The sequence below is a fragment of the Rhagoletis pomonella genome, unplaced genomic scaffold (assembly GCF_013731165.1).
Source record: "Rhagoletis pomonella isolate Grant_MI unplaced genomic scaffold, Rhpom_1.0 Rhpom_scaffold_00008, whole genome shotgun sequence".
In the NCBI taxonomy this organism is placed as follows: Eukaryota; Metazoa; Arthropoda; class Insecta; order Diptera; family Tephritidae; genus Rhagoletis; species Rhagoletis pomonella.
In genome coordinates this window covers 6,907,891-6,934,219 of record NW_023458562.1, presented here as the reverse complement: position 1 = coordinate 6,934,219, position 26,329 = coordinate 6,907,891, and the positions used below count along the sequence as shown (strand labels likewise).

Sequence of the window (26,329 nt, the reverse complement as noted above, 5' to 3'; positions counted from 1 at the left end):
ATACTTGACGTACTTGCTATTACTCCACCAAAGTACGTACTCTACTTTCCCTCATCGCGTACGTGAGATATTTGCTGCTGCCAAAAGGGAGTAGCAAATCTACTCTCTGTATACTTGTAGTACGGTAAGTATTTGCGTATTAAATTCTGGTTGTTAGCCTACTAGTTGATATCGTTTGCAGCGCTGGTCAGTGAAATTGAAAGAGTAAAAATAGAATATGGAAATTGACGATGTAAGGAAATGTTTACGGCCTTATTTATAAAAAATAACGTAGATTTAGACAGTTGTTTAATGTGACATTTTCATAAAACTTTTGTATTCAAGCAGCTTTTTAAATCTATGTATGTACTTAAATTTTTATGAAAGTATTATTTCTCGTCTCTAATTTTCTATAAAACTATTTGCCGTCATTAACCAACAAATAAGTTGTCAAAAACAATAACTTAAGCAATGCTGCTATACGAAATAAAATTATTAGTGGCAAATCAAAATTTTGAAAAGTGCCGATTTTCACATTCGATAGTTGGACATGGTAGCGACGAGATACGAGCATTTTTTTCTTAAGAGCTGCATACTGATTTAAGAAATTTTTTATAGAAGAAAATTTATTTTCCATTTATTGTGCGTAATTCTATATGAATTTTTAGTTTTTCTTGAGAGCCTTTACAAATAAAAAAAATTTCGGAGTATGTACATACATACGCAGCCATATAACTTGATTTCAAGAGAAACGAATTTTCATTTGGCACGTTCAGAAGGCGAAACAGTTCAGTAACTGTTGCGATTGCATCTTCTGAACGCGTTGTTGCGTACTTCTGATCAACTGAATAGTTGCGTGTTAGATGATCGTAATATTTTTCTGATCATTTGAGACAATATGTTGGTGTGTACCTTTGAGAGTTGAATTTGACAGCTAATGTATGAAGTCGTTCAAAAGACGCATAACGATCACTGATTTTTGTTTAGCAACGGTTGCGCTCAACTGCTGCGCCTTCTGAACCTACCTATTGATAACTTTTTTTTTTTGATAACACTGCGACAGCTCAAATTGGTATTGAGTAAACCCAAATGCAAGATAGAGTTTTTGAATTTCATTGAGTTTTTTTAATAAATACTAAAATTAGAGGTGTATGAATGGCGAAAGAAAAACTTCATCCGATTTTTTTAAATCGAAAATACATTTTAACATATGTACATATGTCGATGCATACAAAAATATGTTTAATATGAACCCATGGTTTCAATTGTACGCATATCGTCAGGGTTTTCCCCACAACTTTGTTTTGCTGCAGTGAAGCGACAGAACAAGTGACGAGAAAAAGTATATGCGGACACTTACATATATATGTATCTATGCACATACGTATCTATGCACATACGTATCTATGCACATACGTATCTATGCACATATGTATGTATCTATGCACATACGTATCTATGCACATACATACATATGTACTTAGGTATGTATATCAGCATTTTAGTTGAAAGTACGTTTTGCTCGTCGCTCTCTTCATCGCTCCTCTACATTCCTGTCCTTAGTTTTTTCAGATACCACAAATGCGCGATCCAGAAAATTCTTCTATCATTATTGCCACAAATGTATGTTTTCTTCGAAAATACTCAAGTACTACCAGTAGAGTACTCTACTGTCAAATACCTTTTACTCGCAGTAGTTGCGGAAGGCAAAGTAAATACTCTACGTGTCTTGCTATTGATCGGTACTTTACGTACGCTTGCAGAAACTGGTTTATGCTTACTCACACTTGACCCGAACGATGAGAGTAAGGGAGGGAAAGTATTTGCGCGGCGATCGGATGTCTTGTTAGGCCCTTTAAATGGAATTGCGCAGGAGTTTAGTGGATATTATTCATTGCAGAATATTCACACATATGCACTAACACTATTTTACGCTCGGCACACGAAGCGAGAGCATGTACAATGACTAAGTTCTCTATTGATATGAATCAAGGCATAACAAGGAAGAAGTGATTTCGACATTTCTCTCTTTTGAACTGCGACTAAAATGTTAACTCTTAACCCTATACTATTCCAAATTATAATTTTTTAATATAAACTTTCAATTGTGAGCTGTGCGACTGATTTTAAATACATAATAAAATGAAAAGTAATTATGGGAGGTATGTTGTGTTTGACAAGAGCCAGGACAACAAACTTGTGCGTTATTTTAAAACTCCGAAGTATCAATGCTTCATTAGGAGACTCTTCAGGTGTGCGCGAAGACCATTTTAGTGCCAGTGACTTTATTTGTTGCCGATCGCAGCCGGGTATTTCTAAGCGGACGCGTTTGTTCCCAGGTGCAGGAATTATTATACCGACCGAATATGAAGAGAAAATCTTCCACTCATATACATGGATAGACCAAATTTCAAACGGTGGTCTAACAAAACCTAAACCGGAATTCCTTGTTGACATAAAGAAACTGAAATTAACTTTTAATAAATTTAATGGAAAGGAAATTCGAATTGCAAAAATTTAATAGCTGAACTATTGAAGTTAAGTTCTGATGTAAATTTAGATTAATCAAATGTAAATTTAGATTAATTTTTAAATGTCTAATATAATTTAGAATTAAGTATTTGAATAAAATAAATAAATGCTTAAAAACATTGGGTAAAACATTGTAAAAGCAAGAAAATTGCCAAAATGAGTTTATAAATGAGTGTGTTTCACTAAGTGTGTAATTTTGTGCAAGTATGCCTTTCCACATTAACATTAATTAAAACGAATAGGCAATACCTAAAATTAAGCTGATTCTAATGAGATTTTAAAAATTTTGATATCTAAAAAACTTTCATTTCAAAGATATTAGCTCGCAGTTATAGTCAAAATAAAGTCGACTCTAAAGTTAAAAAGCTGCTTTTAACTTTAGGAGTCGACTTTATTTTGACTATAGCAACGGGCCGTTGAGTTTAATCAAATATGGTAAATGCATAACAAAGGGTTAATTTTTTTGTTTACATTCTTTGACATTACAGTCAGTTATGAGAGAGCTCGACTGAATTGTCACTTCTACCTTGTTGAATATGCCTTGGATATGAATTCTCTCATTGAGCCACTAAACAAATTAGTTATACCGAAATGAGTAGGAGCACTAAGAAGCACCAATAGTTCAGTTGAGTGATTTTAGTGAATTAAGTAATTTTCGTCGTTTATAGCAACAAAACATGTACAAACGACGAGAAAGCGACAGCATGCACACTAACCCACTCTCACTTTTAGCTCACACTTGTTAATGGTGGCGCCCGCATGTCGCACAGTGTTGGGAAATGAAATTGTTCCTTCAGTACGAAATCTATACAAAAACTATACTTTTCGACTGTAAATTGCATCGAGTTTTTAATTTGCTCATATATTTTCTTAGTACATGCATACATAGATTCCCGTCAAGATCAATGATTTGATGGTATTCATGGGAAAGTTTATGTAGGTACATTTTACACTTTGAACATAAATGTGTGTGCACATATTTTAAGGTACACTTCTTAACAAACAAATTTTTTTAAGCTATTATGCATGGATAAAGGAGACATCTTCTTTGAATTCAGTACTAAAGTTTGACATTTTATTTTTAGTATTTCAAGTGCTTATCAAAACTTTGCGACACTCACATATTGACAAGATGGCCATTTATCTTAAAATTATTTAATTTTAATTATTTGTTTATAAAAATGCAGTTTATGCTTTAATAAAACCCCAAGGTTCAATTTTTGCGCATCAATAAAAAAATCAACAAACTTTCGTAAAAATTTCGGGCTTTTAACTCGATTTCCTAGAAATACATGTTTTGAGAATGCCGTTTGTAGTCCGATCAATTTAAATGAAGTGCAAGTTTAAAATAGCTGCGACTTATCGTTGATTTTTAATATATATATATATATTTTTTTGATGAAGGTGTTGCTCATTTTCTTCGTTAAAAAAAAAAAATCGCGTTTAGATAATATGACACTGACGGCAAATTCCAGCTGCTTTAAACTTGCACTTTATTATACTAAAATTGAAATAGAAAGCTCGAAATGTTTACGAAAGTTTGTCGATTTTTTAATGTTGTTCAAAGATTTAAACTTATTTTCATACAGTTTTTGTTAAGGAATTAACTATATTTTTATAAACAAATAATTAGAATTAAAAAATAATAAAAGAAATAGTCAACTCTAGTCAATATATTAGTGTCGTGAAGTTATGATATTTAAGAACATAAAGAATTAACAATGACACTGTTTCTAACTATATGAAGCTGATTTCGACATTTCGTTTTAATAAGATTTAGTATCGAAAATATTCTTTCAAAACTTGCCTAGGAATGTGAGGTTGATAGCACACCTTTTGCTATGTTATAATGGTTATTTCAAAACCTTTTTTCAAAACTTACAAAGGCAAAAACGGGAAGGCGAAGACAAAAAGATAAAACGAATTCCCGCAGTGAATTTTCCGAGCTACGTATATATTTATAGTATTCATCATAAAATTGTACTAAACAGTACTGCGTAGTAAACGAAATTGTATCAAAAAAGTACAATTGTACCAAAAATGCAAACACTGATATATAACAAAGCAGAACACAAATAATATTAAACTCATTGAAATTATTTTCAGCGTCTCACTCGACCAAATGAGTAAAATCCAGCTGACCAGTGATCGGACTTCTACCACATTGTGGTAGATCTGTCACTTTTTTGAGCATCTACCACATCTACCATTCAAGGTCTGAAATCTACCACATATTCGCGTTTTTGAGTTGCTTTATTTTTGCTTAACATAATTTTCTTAATTTTAAGAGCAAAAATTTTCCAACACTAAACACGATATGGTAACAAGAATGATATAATATAACATTCCGCATTTCCGGCGACGATGAAATTTCTCAAGTAAAAGTAAACAAAGCCAAATGGGAGGATAAAATAAACTGTAAAATAGTGAATTTTTTCAGTAATCAATTTTTCGACAGTGGTTTGTCAAGGAAAAAATTGCCAAAACTCAACGCAATTTTCAGAAAGTTCAATCTTGCACTTTGTTATACTAAAGCTAAATGTTTTTAGAGTCTCATTAAAAAGTTTGCAATTTAGGCGAAACCTTGCAGAATTTTTATAATTTTTGTACAAAGTTTGATCCAAACCCAGAGATCTTTGAATTAGTGTAAGTGCTCATTTCCACTAATTTTTATGGATCATGAATAAGTACACAAATTTTATTAGTACTCAAAGCTGGTCTCTGAATAAAACACAATTATATACATATGTACACATGGCGGAATTATACCAGGCGAAGTAATCAGAGCGAGAAGAAAGATTGTGACACTGTCTTATTTGAATAATTGCCTTTATACTTTTTGTACATAGCAGCCGAATGTCAGAAAATAAAGCGAGAAAGCTGTTTTATTACTTCAGCTGTTTATTGCGCTATGGTATGTACCATGATACAAAAAAGAAGGCAGTTCTATTTAATGACATTCGTTGTTGTTGCTAACCATTTGACGTTTAATAAAATTATGACATTTCATCAAATTCATGCTACCTGATCACTAAGAAGAGAGAGGCGAAGTGCGAAGAGCTTGAAATGCTGGTCGACAGGAGGAATGCCCGAAAATTTTACAAGAGTTAGGCGGCTTACGAAAGGTTTAAAGACCGGGCGCACTCCTTTAAGAACTATAATGGCGACCTAGTAACTGATGTCCAGAGCGTACTTAAATTATGGAGGGAACACTTTTCCGCCCTACTAAATGGCAGCAGCACGGAAAGTTGTGGAGAAGAAGAACCCGAGCCCGCGGTCGATGATGACGGAGTCGACGTTCCACCGCCTGACTATGACGAGGTACATATAGCAATAACGCGGCTGAAAAACCACAAAGCCGCTGGAGCTGACAGCCTGCCAGCTGAGCTATTCAAGTACGGCGGCGAGGAGTTGATAAGGTGCATGCATCAACTCTTGTGCAGAATATGGTCAGATGAACGCATGCCCGACGACTGGAATTTAAGTGTGCTCTGTCCAATCCACAAGAAAGGTGACCCCGCCATTCGCGCCATCTACCGCGGGATCAGCCTTCTAAGCATAGGTTACAAGGTCTTATCGAGCGTATTGTGTGAAAGACTGAAGCACGCCGTAAATGAACTGATTGGGCCTTATCAGTGTGGCTTTAGACCTGGCAAATCCACGATAGACCAGGTATTCACAATACGCCAAATCCTGGAAAAGACCCGCGAGCAAAGGATCGACACTCACCACCTATTTGTCGACTTTAAAGCCGCTTTTGACAGCACTAAAAGGAGTTGCCTATACGCCGCTATGTCTGAATTTGGCATCCCCTCAAAACTCATACGGCTGTGTAAAATTACGTTGAGCAATACCACCAGCTCCGTCAGAATTGGAAAAGACCTCTCCGAGCCGTTCGCCACAAAACTGGGTTTTAGACACGGCGACTCCCTTTCATGTGACTTCTTTAATCTGATGTTGGAGAAGATAATAAAAGCTGCAGAACTGAACCGCTCAGGAACATTTTACTACAAGAGCGTGCAATTGCTGGCTTATGCCGATGACATCGACATCATCGGTAACAAAAACCGCGAAGTCTGTTCTGCCTTTTCCAAGTCGGATAGGGAAGCAAAGCGAATGGGTCTGGTGGTAAACGAGGACAAGACGAAGTATCTCTTGTCATCAAGCAAACAGTCAGCACATTCGCGCCTTGGCACCCACGTCACTGTTGACAGTTACAATTTCGAGAAAGTAGAGAATTTCGTTTACTTGGGAACCAGCATTAACACCGATAATAATGTCAGCATTGAAATCCAACGAAGAATCACTCTTGCCAACAAGTGCTACTTTGGACTGAGTAGGCAATTCAGGAGTAAAGTCCTCTCTCGACGTACTAAAACCACGCTCTATAAGTCACTCATCATGCCCGTGCTGGTATATGGCGCAGAAGCATGGGCGATGACAACATCCGATGAGGCGGCTCTTGGAGTGTTTGAGAGAAAGATTTTGCGGAGGATTTACGGGCCTTTACGCGTTGGCGACGGCGAGTACCGCAGACGATGGAACGATGAGCTGTATGAGCTTTACAACGATATGGACATAGTGCAGCGAATTAAAATACTGCGGCTCCGCTGGCTTGGTCATGTCGTTCGAATGGACACCGACGCTCCAGCTCGGAAAGTATTCAACTCGGAACCCGCTGGTGGTAGCAGAGGAAGAGGGAGGCCCCCACTGCGATGGAAAGATCAGGTGGAGAAGGACTTGGCTTCACTTGGCGTCAGTTGGCACAGAGAAGAAACAACTGGCGTGCTTTGCTGAACTCGGCCAAAATCGCTTAGGCGGTTACAGCGCCAAAAAAGAAGAGAAGAAGAAGATCACTAGAAGTAATATTTTTTTAAACAGAAGATTTCATCAGTCCACTCAGAAACGTGGAATATGATGGGCCTGAAAATTAATACATACTTTCAAAAATGGGGCTGACGACACTAGATTTCAGAACGCATGAAGAAAGTGATCAAAATTATACCTACGCTAGTTGCTTATCGGAGGATGGTCTGTACAAGCCGAATTCAGGTTTTTTGCATACATTGAAAATATTTAAATTCAAAATTTGTTGAAGTTAGTGGTGATGCGCTAACCACAATACTAAATACTACCTAATATTTATTTTTATCTGAACAAAATAACCTTATCATATTTTCCCTTTAATCGTATTTTCTTTTGATCTTGCATTCCACCCTTTTTTTTGAGATGTGGCAACAGTCGGGATCCCGGTCTTTTTTAAGTCCAGAAAATCCCGGGATTATTTGCCTAGAATCCCGGGATTTTCGGGATTTGTAATTTACACTGGTGGCAATAATAGAAACGCCTTATTTTTACCACTTTTGGCTAGGAACTATTTATGTTTAATCTATCTATCTATACCAGAGGTGGCCAAAACTCACACAATCATACATTTCAATTTTGCTAAACGATGAAAGAATGTTGAGTTGCAATTAAGATATAATATTAAAGAATTAACCTTTTAATATAATTTAATTCCCTTGCATTGCTTGCTTAAATTTTTTATTATAATTAAAATTAAAATTAAAGCAAATAGTTGAATTAATTTATATTAATCTTCTTATTTTGAATTAAAAGAAAAGGGATTTTTAGCATTATTTTTAATTCATCTTTTTATTTATGTGCATATGTACGTATTTAATACTTTATTAATTCAATATTTGGGAATAAGGGGAAATGGCGCTATAATGACGCGTAACAAAAAAGTTTGGTCGCCCGTGCGATTTCTTCATGACACTCCAAACATTGTGCCCACCCTTCCCATTACTAGTGAGCAGCGTTGCCATTTTAGCCGTTTTCCGGCTAGATTTAGCCGGTTTTGATAGCAACTAGCCGGAGAAAATTCGATCTAGCCGGCAGCCGATTTGTTAGCCGGTTTGTACAAAAAAGTTAGCCGTTTTTAGCCGATTTTACTATTTGCCTAATTTTCAGGTGCAAAAGGTAAACAAGTTGTTCGAAAGTAATAATGCAGACCCAATGAAGATTTTTAATGAACTCAATGTTTTACTTTCGCATCTATGCTCCCTAGTGGTTATTAGCGCGGACACATTTGATCCTATATGCTCCCCGTTGGAACCATACCTTGCTCCATTTCCTCAGTTTTATCACAGTTTTGAAGAGTATTTAAAAACAAAAGTAAGCACAAACGCTTTTGACCACGAAGCCGAGAAAATAATTCGAGAAAATGGTCGCTATTTTATTATCACTTTAATAAAGGAATTACGCCAACGTCTCCCTACAAATAAAGCCACACTAAAAAAAAATTACTTTTTTCGGTTGGAAATGCATTAAGAGTAATTAAACCAAAAGTATTTGTTCAACTACAGCAACAAAAACACAAATATAATGCCGACGAAATAACATCCATAGAGATGCAATGGCAACGGTTAACGTTACATACCTGGAGTAATTTAGACTCAACTGTAAAATTTTCGGCCGAAGTTTATCAATTTCGAAATGCCCTAGGAGAAAACCCTTTTGCTGACCTTTGCAACCTAGTTTTTAGTTTTCTTGTTTTGCCTGTAAGTAATGCAGAAGTAGAGCGAATATTTAGTTCAATGAATATAATAAAAACTAAGCAAAGAAATCCAATGTGCGTTAAAACGTTAAACGCTATTTTATATATAAGATACGGTTTAAAACGTGAAGAAAAATGCTGCCATAATTTTACTGTAGATGACGATCTCTTAAAATTAATGAATTCAGGTGATATATACAATAGTGATTCATTTGATGATGATCAACGAAATTTTCTGGAAACTTCAAACTTGCACTTTACTAATTGGCTCAAAAGCTACATTTTCAAAATTTTTCTAAAAGATCTGATAGAAATTGTGATCAGATGAAAGAGTCTCCGAGCCAATAATTTTGTACCGCACGGTACTTATAAGTAATCTAGGTTTCACGAAAGAAAAAAAATTAAATACAAGGTAACATTAAAGTATCAGTCATTTGTTTCGTTGCTGTGAGCTTGTTTCAAAACTTCTGGCTTTTGCTTAATATAATTGTAAAACTCTGTGCATGTCATTTTAACGTATTTAGGTACATACTTATATTAGTCATCAACTATTGCTTGTGCAAAACGTGCTAAATTTAAAAAAAAAAATCGCATATGAAAGAGCACCAACCCAACTCGTAATAAATTTAAGTATACAAATTTTAGTATTTAGTATAGAAATATTCAATTGAAATACGCCAATATTAAAATGAAGCTCTTTGCACTTAACGGATGCTCTTTCATAATTACGTTAAAAAAATATATATTTAAATTCCATGCTGTCTGTAATGGGATTTGAACCCTGACGCTCTGGAAATTAGCAATTTGTGGCAAGCATCTTCGTGCACTCAGCTACAGCCAGACATGTAAATCTGCATTCAAATGTTCAGTTTGATTCAAACCGCGTGTGCGTGGTATGAAAGTATTGTTTTTAAGTACGAACATTTCCAAACGATAATCAAATAAAAAATATTCATGTTTACTATGCGTTATTTCCCCCAGTAAATTCATAAAATTTTTCTTAATATTACAACGCGTTTTTTCTCTCAGTGTAGTCATTTTTATTCAAAATTTGTGCAATCAAATCGAAAACCGGGACACTTAAACGAAACCCGGAACATTTTAAGGTTGGACCGGGACACCGGGACAAATAGTCTAAGACCGGGACATGTCCGGGAAAACCGGGACGTCTGGCAGCCCTAGCGTAAGTACTTACTCTACAAGCAAATAGTACGCTATACATTGAATATATTGTGCATAGAGAAAAATTACTGGGAAACTAAAAAACGTCATTTTTTACACAAAGAACGTCCAGACGTCAACAGGATACAAAAAACGACGTTAAAAACGTCAACCTGGCAACGCTGTGTACGTGTGAAAGCAGAAGGCACGCGTGCCTTTGAAATGGCCACCCTTGGTCTATACTATAATAAAACTGTAGATTCCCTGCAGGAAATGTGTCTAACTATAACCTAACTTTAAGTTGATTAGGAAGGAGCTAAAAGTCACTTATTATCTGTATATTTTCTTTGACGAAAGCTAACTATATTTCTATGGTGACGGCCGCGAAATAGTCAAGGGTGTTCTTACTCTGCATTTGATGTTTATTTCCATATTCTTCTGTTCGGACTCCGTCAGACATAACTTCAAAATGATAATATGAAATTTCGATCTTCCTTTTATTTGTCTTCAATTCGAAAAATATTAAATAGAAACGCGTTTAAAGAAAACAATCTCGAGCTTAACTCCTGCATTACTTGTCAACTAGTTTCAAGTTACCTTTTTGTAGCTAAATAAACGTTATATATTTTATAGAAATCCCGCAAAAAAGCTAACTACAAGTGGGTTACTTTTTATCAATTGATAATTTTTTTCTGCAGCGTTGTTTGTCTATTTGTCTGTTTGAACTCACTAATCTCCGGAACTACTGTATGGATTTTCATGGGGCTTTAACTGGTATATAGAGAGTGAACTCGGACGTAACCTAGGGTATACAAAAATGATAATTGACAACGGGGCGTGGCACCTCCCATACGCGTGAAATTTTTAATCAGCTTTAACTTCGAAGCCGTAGGTCAGATGACTTTGAAATTTTGTGTGTTGACATACATATCCATGGTAGATGCTTATTGTAAAGTAGATATCATCGCTTAAAGTACAAAACCACGTATCGTCATTCTGCAAAGCCGAGTAACTGGCATTGGCTGCCAAAAATTGGCTTTGCTCACACAAACTGTTGGCTTAATCCTTTTCCATTCGTCTTGAAATATACCAGCAAGAAATGCGATTGCTTTATAAAAAAGAGAACCATTTTGAAATATGAATGTTTTTACTCTCTAGAAAATAATTTATGCAACCTCACATACGCGGTTTTGCATTATCTTGATACGCGGTTTTGCATTTTGTTGATACGCGGTTTTGTACTTTAAACGACGATATACTTTTGTAAAAAAAAATTATTGAAAACCTTCGGGAAAAAGGTTACACAATTAAAAAAATTTCTGAAATACTTAAACGTTCTGATCATTTAATAAGAAATGCACTTAAAAGAAAAAGTAACACCGAAGAAAAACGAGGAAGACCACGAAAAACGACAATTGAAGAAGACCGCGCTATCGTCCGTATGTCGAAATCGAAGCCATTTGCTACTTCTAAGGAAATTAAAAACGCTTTAGACCTTCCCATCAGTTCTCGAAGAGTTCGTCTTCGCTTAGCTTTAGCAAATTTACCAGGCCGCATCGCGAAAAATGTTCCCCTTTTAACCAAAACCAATATCCAAAAAAGAATGTGTTTTGCCAGAGAAAACTTGAATGAGCCTAACAGTAAATGGCGCAATATTCTGTGGTCTGACGAGTGCAAAATTAATCTTTTTAGTAGCGATGGCCGCACTTATGTTCACAGACCTCCACGGAAAGAACTGACAGCGCGATTTACAAAAAAAAACGTGAAACACGGCGGCGGAAGTATAATGGTATGGGGCTGTTTTTCGTACTATGGTGCTGGGCCATTGTACAGGATCGATGGCATAATGAATTCGGCAAAATACATCGATATTTTGCAAAATGTCATGTTGCCTTATGCTACAGAGGAGATGCCGATAATTTGGCGCTTCCAACAGGATAACGATCCTAAGCACTCGGCTGCTGCAACAAAAAAATGGCTACGTGATGAGGGTATTCGCGTACTGGAATGGCCTTCCCAGAGCCCAGATCTCAATCCTATTGAGAATTTATGGGGGATTGTCAAGCGGGAGCTCTCTAAAATGCCTAGACCATCTACTAAAATGGATTTATGGCGGAAAGTCCAGTTGATTTGGCAATCCATCACGAAGGAGCAGTGTGAACGACTGGTGAATTCGATGCCCCGAAGATGCGCCGCGGTTATACAAGCGAAAGGATCAACAATTAATTACTAAGACGCAAATGTAATTTTCCGACCTTTTTTTGAGTTGAATTGCCTTTTTTGTTTTAAAAGTAAATACTATTGGAAATAAAATGAAAAGAGTCTATTGTTTTTGCGAACCTATTTTGGCACTTTGAGCATATCGATTGTGTTTCCAATTATTTTTGATTTGAAAGCTATACGGTTGTGTTGTTGCTTAGAACAGAGGATGAATAAAAGAAACCCAGTATGCAAAAATTTATCCTCAGTGCATTCGTATTGGAACTATGCCATATGCAATGCCTACGAAGGCCAATAGTCTATTTTTTTTGCCACCAGTGTAGGTTAGGTATAACAGAAAAGGCAACGCGACGTTTAGAAATGGGTAACACATAGGATTTATCACTGTTAAGACAAAGCTCATTTTTTAAAGCCCAAGATGATATAGAAGACAGATCACAGTTAAATCTAGAGCACAAGGAGACTGATTGGTCATGAGGTCCTGACAAGTAGAGCTGAATATCGTCTGCATATGCATGCATTTGCACAGACTTGCATGTGCTAAAAATGTCATTTAAGAATAAACTGAATAGTAGCGGTCCCAGTATTGAGCCTTGGGGAATACCAGTACACAGAGGTTTAAGTCTAGAAAATGTGGTACCAACCCTTACACGCTGAGTCCTACCTTCAAGGTAGCTGCTCATCAATCGTACAGCAGACTCCCCAAAGCCAAAATTATTACTTAATTTGATGCAAAGTAGTCTATAGTTCACCGATTCGAAGGCTTTAGAGAAGTCAAGCAAGCATAACAAAGTTAATTGGTTATTGTCATAAGGAATTCGTATATCGTCCAGAATTTTAATAACTGCAGTGGAGCAGCTATGCTTTGCCCTAAACCCAGACTGGAGCGGTGAAAGTAAATTAAATTTGTTAATATGCAAGTTAATTTGCTCTGTCATGAGCTTCTCAAAGACTTTAGACAGACAAGGAAGAACACTTCTAGGACGAAAATCACAAGCACTACTCGCAGACTTATTTTTAGCAACCGGAATAAGGGGAAAGACGAGGTGTAACACAGTGGTTGATAACATGAGTAAGAGTTGGTAAGATTTGTGGCATAATTAGCTTTACAAATTTTATTGGTATCCCATCTGCGCCAACCGCATTTGACCGTATCTTATAAATGCAACTTGCCACATCAAACTCTGATACCACATTGAATTCAAACGACTGACCGACATGCACAACAGGAGACGGAATTATGGGGCTGGAAGCAGGAGCACAAGGTGATACAGAACGACTGACAAATACATCATTAAGCTCTTCAGGGTTAATACAACAATCAGGAATGTCACTAAACATGAACACGAAGGTTTTTTAGATTACGCCACAAAACATTACTCGGAAGGAGTGGGTTTAACATTTTACCTAAGAACTTGCGCTTTTCACACTTAAAAAGAGCAGTTGTCTTATTTCGTACCGACTTATAGGCTTGCCATTTGGTATCGGTTCGGTACTTCTTCCAAATAGAGTACGATTTGTTACGTTTTATAATCATAGTCCGGATGATTTTGTTGAACCAAGGGCACGACGGTGATCGATTGAGAAGAGTGCGTACTGGAACATGAGCCCTAAACAAGCTTACAACATTTTCATTCAGAAAGCTCAACTTTTCATTTACAGAGCTTAGGCTCCAACAACTACTCCAGTCAATGCGGGATAAGTCAGCAGATAGGCTATCAATATTTATTAGACGATGGTCAGGAAAGTTAAGAGGACTATCTGCAACAATATGATCAAAATTGATGTCAAATGCACAGAAAATTAGATCGTGATCAGAAATAAACGACATCTGCTCAAATTTTAAAACAGTAGACGGATCAGAAACAATAAAGTAATCAAGCAGACTAGGACAACAGTTATTTCCGTATCTTGTAGGTACACAAAGATTTACAATAGATAGACCAAGACTAGACACATCATCTAACAAACGGGAGCTATACAAATCACTACACAACAAATTTACATTAAAATCGCCCCAGACAATAATTTCATCATAATCGACAGCTACAGCAGACAACATATTAAAAAACGCATTCACGCTACAACACTTGTTAGGGTTATACACATACGACAAAAGGACCTTTGAAGAAGAATTGGAATTAGATACCTCAACTAGCAAATACTCAGTAGTATTACCAACCGATTGTGAAATTAAGCGAGTTTTTAGATATTTCTTGCAATATATCGCAACTCTACCACCCTTCTTATCCAATCTATCAACCCGAACTAGCTTATAATTATTAATGGAAAAGTGTGAATCACTTATACCAGCCCTAAACGACGTCTCCGACACACAAATAACATCAATATTCGAATATTCAAAAGTCCTCCTAACAACATCCATCTTCTCATTGTTTAAACTGCGCGCATTAAAATGGACCACATTAAAGCCTTTCTGTCGGCTGCATAATATGTTCAGTACTGCAAGGCTATTACCATCAACGCTACTTAATTTGTTCGTCATAACAATTGCAAAAAGCAAAAACAAAAGCAACTTTAAGAAAGTGAAGAAATGACGAAAAACAGAAACAAAAAAACCCAAGTTGCGCTATCTTTACAAAATATAAAATACAACAAATACATTTGAAAATACATATATGCATAACAATATATCTAACGATACGGCAGCAGGTCATCTTCGCTGATTAACTTTGTTGATGTGCTATTATTATTTTTATTATTGTCATCTCTCACATGCACAAAACCTCTAAACGTAAACACCTTTAGCAGTTTTCCTTCACGACGCAGTTTTATGGCCTCTTGCAGTAAACATATGTTCTCCTTGGTGAGGCACTCAAAAATATGAAAGCTGCCAGCAATGCCAAGGGGGTGAAGGGGACCGCCGATTTTGCTTTCTTGCGATATTCGCTAAAGGCGCGTAAAGTGCGGTTACGGTCGAGAGGGGAGTGAAATTTAATCACAATCGCACTGTTGAGTTTTTCACTTGACGGTTTTGTGCGGAAAATATCCCTAATTTGAGGAGCCAAGAAGTCAATAGAAAGACAAACCTGGTTAAAAGTACTCTTAAGGTTTTCCCCTTCTTTAAAGGGTACACCAAAAGCAACAGCATCGGCAGCAATATCAGGTGAAGCTTTCCGTTTCATTACACCTTCCAACTCCTTCTTAATGCAAGCGATGTCCGCCTCTGTCTTTTGCACATTCCCCTCCAAGACAGATATGCGGGCAGACGACTCAACCACCGTAACAGTGAAGACAGATATCTCTTCTTCGATTCGATTTGCCAGTTTGTTTGAGACACTCTCAATTAGCGGTCGCAACTGTTCCGTATGCTCTAAAAAAATCTGTGTGAAAAGTGAAAATTTTTACTAATACTTTCGAAGATTATTGCAATTTTAATAAAAAAAATGTATTAAATTATTAATTTATTATTTTTTATTTTATGAGCATATTCAACTTTGATGGACTTGGGCGAGCCGACGATATCGACCGAAAAATTACAATTTTCACACAGATTTTTCTTAAAGCATAATGAACCATATTTTTGCTATTACCAATCAAAATTATAAAAAAGCGGATTTTCGGTCCACGCCAATATGCATATAATACCTTGCAACAGGCAATTTTACACACAAAAAAGCAATATATTCGCGAAACCAAGAGCCAAATACAGTAAAATTACGTTCTTAATTTTTGAAATTTGAAACATATGAGTAATTCAAAAAATTATTTAAAAAATTCAATGCAATGTGCAAACTCAAAAAACCAGTATGGGTATCAAATTAAAGAGAAGATTCTGCAAAGTTAGAACAGATTACATTTTTTGGTGCGTAAGGGACGAGTAGGTATTAAAAATACCCTTTTATAATTTTATCCTTGAATATCTTTGAAATTTTGCAATTCTTATTTTTAAAAAGGACTAGCATAAAAAAATTAAATAGATTAAAGGGGCATTCCTATTGGTCCTTGTGAAACCAAAAATAGTCTTTTTATAAAAATCATGACGTCAGAGAAATGCTCATTTATACGTATTTAATTATATGTAATATGAGGTAGACTTTTATAAAAAAATTTAAATAATCAATAAACAAAAGCAATATAGATAAAACTGGTCGAAATAAGGCGCTTCTTTTATTTCTGCCACTAGTATTATGAACTTCTCTGAACCAGAAAATACATTTTTCGACTTAATTTTTTTGCATCAAGCTTTTTTCGACATACTTTAAGTTACTTTATCATATATGTACATGCTAAAGTATTATTAAATGCATATAGATTTAATTACTGTCTTTCGTTTTGTTACTTATGAAATAGTTTTCACTTTAAATAAACAAGTACGTTCCTAGGCTATTTAGGCTATTTATTATATGAAAGGAGAGCTTCTCAAACCTAACTAATATATGCGTACGTATAAAATTTAATGCAAAATACAACCATAAAATCTAGTTAAGCTGCACTTAACAGCAAAAGTCTGCGTACACCATTTCTTTTTTAAATATTCATAATATATTGAGAGTAAAAATTTGTTTGTTATTATTTTATAGAAAAAAATGATCATGCTTAAAACAAAATCATATAAACCTTGTTTTCACACAAAACAAAGTTAAAATTAACGATTTTTCATCAAAATTTTTTACCTTTTAATCAGACTAAAAAAAAAATTAAATAAACAAAAGTGGTAAACAATCTCACTTTGAAAGGGGGTGTTATTGGTATGACCGATACTGTACATACGTAAATATATCACTGAGCACCCGAAACGTGTAGTTATGCAGTTGCATTGCTTGATTAGATTTTATATTATAATTAAAATTAAAATTAAAGCAAATAGTTGAATTAATTTATATTAATCTTCTTATTTTGAATTAAAAGAAAAGGGATTTTCTAGCATTATTTTTAATTTATCTTTTTATTTATGTGCATATGTACGTAATACTTTATTAATTCAATATTTGGGAATAAGGGGAAATGGCGCTATAATGACGCGTAACAAAAAAGTTTGTCGCCCGTGCGATTTCTTCATTACACTCCAAACATTGTGCCCTCCCGTCCCATTACTAGTGAGTAAAAAATCTACATCCGAATCCATATTAAACATTTTTACCGTGTCTTGCAGCGACTTGATTGTTTGAAAGTTTCGCATCGATTAAGCACGATCACACCAAAACCATAACCTTCGGCATCACTGATTCATAGAGTATGCTCATGTATGCGTGTGAAATCAGCGCAGTTTTTCTCATGTCGTGTGAAAGCAGAAGAGAAAAATTTGGCACGCGTGCCTATGAAATGGCCACCCTTGATCTATACTATCCCTGCAGAAAAAAATTATCAATTGATAAAAAATAACCCACTTGTAGTTAGCTTTTTTGCGGGATTTCTATAAAATATATAAATTTTAGTTAGCTGCAAAAAGCTAACTTGAAACTAGTTGACAAGTAATGCAGGAGTTATGCTCGAGATTGTTTTCTTTAAACGCGTTTCTATTCGCAAATACTTTTTCGAATTGAGGACAAATAAAAGGAAGATCGAAATTTCATATTATCATTTTGAAGTTATGTCTGACGGAGTCCGAATATGGGACCTCCTACAGAAGAATATGGAAACAAATATGGAATGTAATAAAATAGATAAATCAAATCAAAAAAATTAAATAAAAAGCAAATAAAAAAAATCGATTTTCTGCATGACAAACCTGCAACTAAACAGCACCTCCATCGTGTTTTTCAATCATCCCTAGTAGTATAACGTATCGATGGCTGAGTGGAAGATCGACCTATATCGGCAGCCAGTTCGAAAACGCCCTATCTCAGAAAATTTTTCAATAACGCTCTACTTCAGAATTTAAGAACGCCCTATCTCAGCAAATTTTCAATGTATTTTCGTTTGAGATAGGTCGTTTTTGAACCGAATTCTAATATAGGGCGTTTTCAACCAAATTCTGAGATAGGGGGTTTCCCAATAAAATTCTGAAATAGGGCGTTCTTCAATCAAATTCCAAAGTTGGGCGCTCTTGAAAAGATTTCTGAGATAGGTCGTTTTCGAACTGACTGCCGAGATAGGTCGATCTTCCACTCAGCCATCGATATGACTTGCACATTTCTTGTGTGGATTAGTAGTGCCATCTACTGAGAAAGCCCGGTTGCTTGGATTTTTGTAATCTCCCTTTTGTGCGGCCATTCATTTGCTCGGTTTGGCCCTTCTGTGTTGTTTATGCGCACTGCAAGTGCATTTACTTTGAACATTAGTTAGGCGGTCATATATTCGCACAATAAGTTTTGGTTCGCACCTTTTAAATTTGGTCTTGTAAATTGTAAATATTGTAAGGTATTATGTAATTCAGAAGTTATCCTATTTGTCTTATAAGCTAAAATTTTACAACAGTCTACAATATTTTTTGCCGTTTTTTGAATAAAATGTTTTTCTTCAAGCAGCAACAACTTTCTGGCTAATGTTGTCAAGCTTAAACTTATAAGTCAAATCTGCTAAATATTTTTCTTTCAACACAAGATTTGGTAACTATAACTTAATCATGTGACGATTACCAAATCATGTTCTGAGAGAAACATACTTACGTAACTGAACTCTTTTCTCAGTGTAAATTACTAAAACAACATGCAATTTGAAGTGCTCACAACTCGTTGTATATATTAGGTGTGTATAGTAACAAATAGTCAGTACTGGAACTTGCAAATTTTTACTGGAAAAGTGTATAATAACCCAAAAAATTTCCAATAGAGCACCGAATGGAGAGCGTAATAACACGGGAGATGTGCAAATTCTTGCTAGTGAAATTTTTACCAGCAGAAATTAGCTAGCGGAAGAAGAAGAATAAGTGTCAAAAGTCGCCATTTGTTGAAATGGTTAAGCATAAACAAAAGTAAAATGAGTGGAAATCAAAATATTAATGATGTACCGGACTGTGTAAGTGCTTACGTGTAAAGCAAAGAGTTTAAAACTGAACAGAACGTCAAAACGGTGAAACAACTACTCTTTGCAAGTTTTTACTAGTTTTGTATTCAATAACTTTTTCTGCTAGTTTTCTCTTTTACTCAATTTCACGTTCTATTTTGCTTTTACGCTCTAAATTTCTTTATTAAAAAAAGCATGAATAAATTATTGCATTTTTGATATTCCAATTAAAATGTTTGATTGAATCAGTGATTTGATTGCAATCACAATCATTGCAATCAAATGTGCTTACAATTAAATTGATTGTAGTTTTTACAATCAGAAAAATGCAATCAATTTTGATTGTAATCGTATTACTAGCACAATCATTGATTGCTAAAAAAATGTATTGCAAATTTTTACTGCTCTGTGCCCGTGTTGGTATATGGCGCAGAAGCATGGACAATGACAACATCCGATGAGCCGGCTCTTGGAGTATTCGGGAGATAGAAGATTTACGGGCCTTTACGCGTCGGCCACGGCGAGTACCGCAGACGATGGAATGATGAGCTGCACGAACTTTTCAACGACATAGACATAGTGGAGCGAATTAAAATACAGCCGCTCCACTTGCTTGACCATGTCGTTCGAATCGAATCCAACGCTCCAGCTTTGAAAGTATTCAAGTCGGAACCCGCTGGTGGTAGCAGAGGAAGAGGAGGGCCCCCACTACGATGGAAAGACCAAAGGAGAAGGACTTGGATTCACTTGGAAGAAGAGAAATGACTGCTGTGCTTTGTTGAACTCAGCCAAAATCGCTCAGGCGGTTAAAGCTCCATATAATAAGAAGAAGCAAATAATTGTCCAATCAAACTCCGAGTTTCTTAAACACAACAGTGAGAACGCTTGAAAGTTGTTCATAAACACAAAAACTTAAACTCGAGTCTATAGCGCAATGTGAACGTAATAAGTTTGTTTGTAGAACTTTTTAATCCGTTTGTAAAAGCCTTTGAAATTCACAAAATAGAATTTTGGAAATTTTATAAATTATACAAACAATTTTGTGCGTAGAAATGGAAAGCTTGTATGAGCGCCTGATATTGGGAAATGAAAATATCGTTTGGATCAAATAAAAACCTACGATAAGGAGTGGGCGCGGGAAATAGTCCTCCACAAAAGTAAAATTATTGCTACTACCTTTAGAATCTAGATACGGATACATAATATAACTTTTCACCATAGGGGATGGAAGATTATTGTAGAGTTTCCTTTGCACATACATACGTTCGTTTGCGGAATATAGTCGTAAATGAGCTTAATTTTACCTGTCCACATTTTTTCGGGTACACGGGTAGCTTATTACCCGGGTCAATCATCAGCCCTATTTCATGACTCCCACCGGAACAATTACCCAAAATATCAACGCATTCCAAAACAAACATAACATAACAGTTTGGACTGAAATTTTACTTACCTTGAAAAATTACTTTAAAAGTGTTTGAAAAAAATTCAGCATTACTGCCAAAATAATCCTCATCATCAATAAGGATGCATGCATGCAGGTAAGCCACAACCAAATCGAAACAAAGGTCTGAACTTGTTTCAATGTGATATGATATCAACTGTTCAAATAAAAGAGGTTGTAACAAAAATTTAATTTAGTATAAATACTCAAAATATATTTATTAATTTCTATTTTAATAACGATAATAATTTTATTTGTTAAATAATAACGCTCTACAACACAGCCAAGGAATAAAGTGACTGTACATACATTAGGGTGGTCCTTAAAAAAGATATCAGATATACATTTTTGCCCCGATTGGAGTCTGTTAAGGCGTGTCGCATAAGGGTCAAAGGCCGGATTCCACTAAAAAATATTTTTTTTTATTTAATACCAAAAATCGATACTACTAAAGTCGAAGATATTACATATAAATTTTGGCTCCGATTGGAGTCGGTTAAGACGTCTTCATAGGATAATCTTAGCTTTGACCCCTATGCGCCACAACTTAACCGACTCCAATCATGATATCTTCGACTATAGTAGCATAGAATTTGGGTATTAGATGAAAACAAATAAGTTTAATCTTTTGAGTCTCTATAAAGGAATTTGAACTCTCCCATCGGGACCAAAATAAAATATATATAATATCGACTATAGTAGCATCGACGCAGGGATTGAGGCTTAGGAAATCTAATGTAAAAATTTGGAATAAAAAATGGAGCAGACAATTTTGTGAAAAGGTATGCGTAGTATCACTGTTTCTTTGTTTCGCTTTTGCTTTGACTTTTCGTTTCAAATTCATTGGAAAATCTGAGCGATAGCTTCCAATAATTGTGATTTTGTAAGTCAATTTTTGTTAAAATATATACATACGGTGACCATCCGTCCTGTATTATACGGGACAGTCCTCTTTTTTGACCCATTGTCCTGGTAATTTATTTATTTTTTACGGGACGCCAAATGTTATGTATTTCTTTTAATGTCCTGTACTCGGTGTTTCGACGCCTTAACAGCTCATTAAAATGGCATGCCTATGAACGAGTTTTAAGTGATGTTGATATATGATACTAATTTTCTCCATAAACAGTTATTATTTTCTAATCTAAAGACTGTGATTCGAATCGAGGAATACATACAGTGATTAAAATAGAAATTGGGACTCGACATTTTAGTAAATTTTTGCTATTTTTCCTTAGTTTATTTAATGTTTGTTATTTATTTTATGAAAGTAAAGCTGTTTTCCTTACAAAAACCATATAATACCAAATTTTCAACTTTGTGCAAAAAACTATAAAAATTAATTCTGCAAGGTTTCAACAAAATTTCAAACTTTTTAATTAGAATCTTTAGAAAAAAATTTGGTTTGCAGTTTTGTAATTCATTAAAGAAAGTCCTGCTGATTTAATTCTCTTTTAAAAAAAATGGTCGATCATACTTACTATGTATGAAAAAATTGCGTAACACCGTCAACAAAAAAAATTGCAAAAAATTATTGGTAAGCCTTAGCTTAAGTTATTTTCCCATATTCGGCTCTCATAAATATGGTCACCGTATATATACTATACATATCCAACAGATTATTGGAGCACTGCCCCAGATGGCTATGATGATGGTCTAGCAATTTAAACGCATAATTATTTATAATATAACTTATAGAATTCAGGTATGCTATTTTAAAATGATAACGAAAATAAAGGTCGTAATAAAATTCCCTTCAAAGTTAAAATATTTAAAAACTAAGTACGCATATACATATACTTCAGAACTTATAACATGTTATTTTTATTAGAATTTAAGAATAATTAAATAAAGACAACGTTATCATTTAATTTATTTTATTCAATGTGAATAAATGAAAGACGGCAAATAGTGCTTATTTTTGTAAGTTTTAACTAACATCATATGTGTGTGGTACGACTGTGTGGCCTTTTAAGTTTCACAAATAATAATTTTAAGGTAGAAAAGTATAACTGAATAATAATTATTATAATCATTATATTTGATCGAAAAAATAAAATTTAAGTAATAATAATTTGTTATGAGCGAAAAATTTAACTCTAATTACACTGGTTTATAGCGAAAATATTTTATGGATACAAGCTTCATTTAACTGATTTGGAGTCCACTGATATGTGTATATGTACATATGTATATATTAAAAATCAGTATTGGAAATAGTACCCAAAAAGTAGTAAAAATAATCCGAATATTTTCCCCATTTTTCTACTACGCTCAAATGCATGGCCGCAATTGGCATGCAGGAAATCGGGTTATATAATTTACATCATCTGTCATTACTTTTTTTCAGTGTGAAAGAGACAGAAGAGTTAGAGTTAATTTCCCGTTTTAGTTTTGCTTATGTACACCAGAGGTGGGCAGTGATCGGACTTCTACCACATTGTGGTAGATCTGCCACTTTTTTGAGCATCTACCACATCTAACACACAAGGTCTGAAATCGACCACATATTCGCATTTTTGAGTTTTTTTTTTGCTCGACATAATTTTCTTAATTTTAAGAGCAAAACCTGTCCAACACTAAACGCTAACAACACAACCGAATGGGAGGATAAAATAAACTGTAAAATAGTAAATTTTCTCAATAATCAATTTTTCGACAGGAAACGTGGTTTTATTGTGTTAAATTGCAAAATATATGATTTATAAAAAGAAATAATAGCGAAAATGTTAAAAAACGGCGATTTTTGTGAAAGTATTAGCAAACTTCAGTGTATCTAAAGTTTCTAAAGCGTTGTTTACTTTTTCCTGGGGGTTTTGTAAAATCGGCAAATACCAAGCAGCGGTTTCTGGAACGTGCCACATTTGTTCGCTACATCGTGATGTGATAAAAAGAAAAGCTGGCAGCACTCCGCAAGGTTGCAGAAATCTCTTAAAATATCGACCTCTTTGCGCAAAATTATCGTATGTTACAAAAACAAAATTTTACGGGAAAGCATTTTTTGTATTTTTCTCTGCTTTGGCTAGCACCATCAATACCAAAGTTTAGATTTGGTGAGATAATTGAAAAATATAACTAAACGCAAGATTTTTTGTAGAAAGGTCTCTACATTCTAATTTGTGAGCACATATGATAATTTCGCCCACAAGAAAAAAGTCGTTGTCACATACGATAAAATTTACAGTAAATTTTTGGGGTAGCTATTGGGATTTAAGCCGTATATTTGAACAGGTGATACGTTATGGGTTGTAAAACAAAGTTGCGTCAAAAAGTAAATTTCGTAAAAAATGTAACATACGATAATTTTGCGCAAAGGGGTCGATATGTTCGAAAAATATCTTGGTATGGAAGAAACTGCTTTACACTGTCAAGGGAAAAAATGCCAAACTAAACGCAATTTTTAGCAACTTCTGTCTTGCACTTTATTATACTAAAATATTTTTTTTTAGATTTTAATTAAAATGTTTGCAATTTAGGTCAAACCTTGCAGAATTTTTTTTAATTTTTGTCCACATTTGATCCAAAACCTGAGATCTACCACATTTGTTTAAAATCTACCACATTTTTATCCAGATTCTACCACACAAATGTGACATCATGGTCATCGCAGTACGGCTGCGGTAATACTGACTTTGTGCATGATTCAATAATACAAGGTTCGATAAACTGACAGTTGTCTCTCTCGCACCGCTCCCTTAGCAGTGGCACCGTGTTGCTTCTTTGCAAATTTACATGGAAACAGTGTAGCTTTGGTGAGAAATAAAAGTATAAGCTTTTGTGCAATATGTTTATTTGTATATGCATATGAAGCATATTTAACTGATGAAAACATAAGCATTGGATGTTTACATCAGTCTCAAAGTAGTTTTATTTTAATTTTGAGTCATTTTGCAGTTTTTATACGGCTAAATAGCATATAAATTACGTAGTTCACGTAGATATATCAATATTACGTTCAACATTTCGTTTAAAATGCCAGATTTCCTGCAAATACATTAGAATTTACGAAAGGAATTTCACTACTTATTGCCTACTTTGCGTACTTTTCTACTACCATTTTCGAAACAAGGCATTGCATTCTTGCCCTTTCTCTGTCCTTCGTAAATGCAACCTTTTGTAAGGGAGCGTCAAACCGCAGCTGCCAATAATTATCTAACCTTGTATTATTGAATCATGGACTTTGTGCACCTAACAAAACGCGTAAATTTCCCTCATATACAACTCAACTGCTCAACTGAAAATCTGCTCCGTTTTGTTGCGTCAACAAATTTACTCCTCAAATAGAAAGGCGGTGGGGTTTTTAATAGTAAATTAAAAGTTATATTTTGCCTTTTTATCGACACGATTGTTACATTGGTGAGCTATAGCACCTTTGCAAATATACTTAAATTCGTGAATAGGCCCTCACAATCACACGATTTGAACCCGATCGAAAAAGATTGCTCTGTCTAAAGTTCTGTAATTGCGTCGTTGCCCACCGATGTAACAATTGTCCCGGTAAAGAAAGAATGAAATAACTTTTTATTAATTTTAACCAAGGCATTTTAACTTTAATGACAATTGCTCGCTGGATTAAGGCATCTTTACACGGGTCGATTTTCTAGTAGATTTTTGTCGTTCAACCAAAATCGACCCGTGTAAATGACATCTCAACCGTAAAATGTAAATGCTTTGGCTAGTCGATTTTCCAGTCTACAGAAATTGACCCTTGTAAAGTCAGCTTTAGCCCCTTATTTAGTTCCAGAATACAGTGATACGAGGAGAAATGAATTGTTTTTTTATAAAGATAAGAAATGCACATCTACTACGAAAACGTTTTTTTATTCGTAAAACAATTTGCAAAACTTTTCTTCGTTTCTCTAGCGGCTTTATTTTCATGCAATTGCTTACTTTTGTACAAATGCGGCGCACTCAGCTAATTAGCAGAATATTCTAAAAATTCCGTGATGGAGACTGTGTGAAAATATTGCGTTTGGATTTTCTGGGAGCATATTATCCAGAGGAGAAGCTCGGCCAAACACCAACATATGTGTAAGCCAACGGATAGTTTTCCGTACGTTTGAATAAATGAATGAACAAAATAAATACACTGTCACCATAGAATTACGTTTTTATTATAAAATTACCTTGAAAAGGGCACCAAAGAACGAAACAAGCGCTAAACTAAAACTTTCGCGTTTTAATTCCCTAAACGCACTTAATTTATTGCAAAAGACATAAAGTTGGCAACAGTTATAGCGATGTCAAATTTGCTCATATACAAGCATGGACAGAGAGTGAGCGCCTGTTTAAAGAGCGTAAAGCTGGTGCCAGATAAAACTTTGTAGCTTTGCGTGACATTTATAACTATGCCAGCAAAGCGCCAGACGCAAAAGGTATGCCACAATGAACGCCAAGAACACAATTTTGTACTGCTTTTTTACTCGTCAAAATTTATGTGGATTTTATATATTTTGCTTTGAAAATATCAGCAATGTAATTAAGTTTAATGTTTATGTATGAAAACTCGAATTTGGACGAAACAA

The 26,329-nt window shown here is 34.9% G+C and overlaps 1 protein-coding gene across 2 annotated transcripts in view; it reads right to left on the bottom strand.

The window, feature by feature from the left end:
* Window positions 1–26,329, bottom strand: part of LOC118744132 — a gene marked incomplete at its 3' end in the record, with an annotated part of 159,471 nt that overhangs the window by 34,123 nt on the left and 99,019 nt on the right. Inside the window, 2 exon segments of one of the 2 annotated variants that reach the window (XM_036476883.1) lie at window positions 20,814–20,961; window positions 21,720–21,752. In XM_036476883.1, the coding sequence (XP_036332776.1) occupies window positions 20,814–20,961; window positions 21,720–21,728 (157 nt within the window). 2 annotated transcript variants of the gene reach the window in all.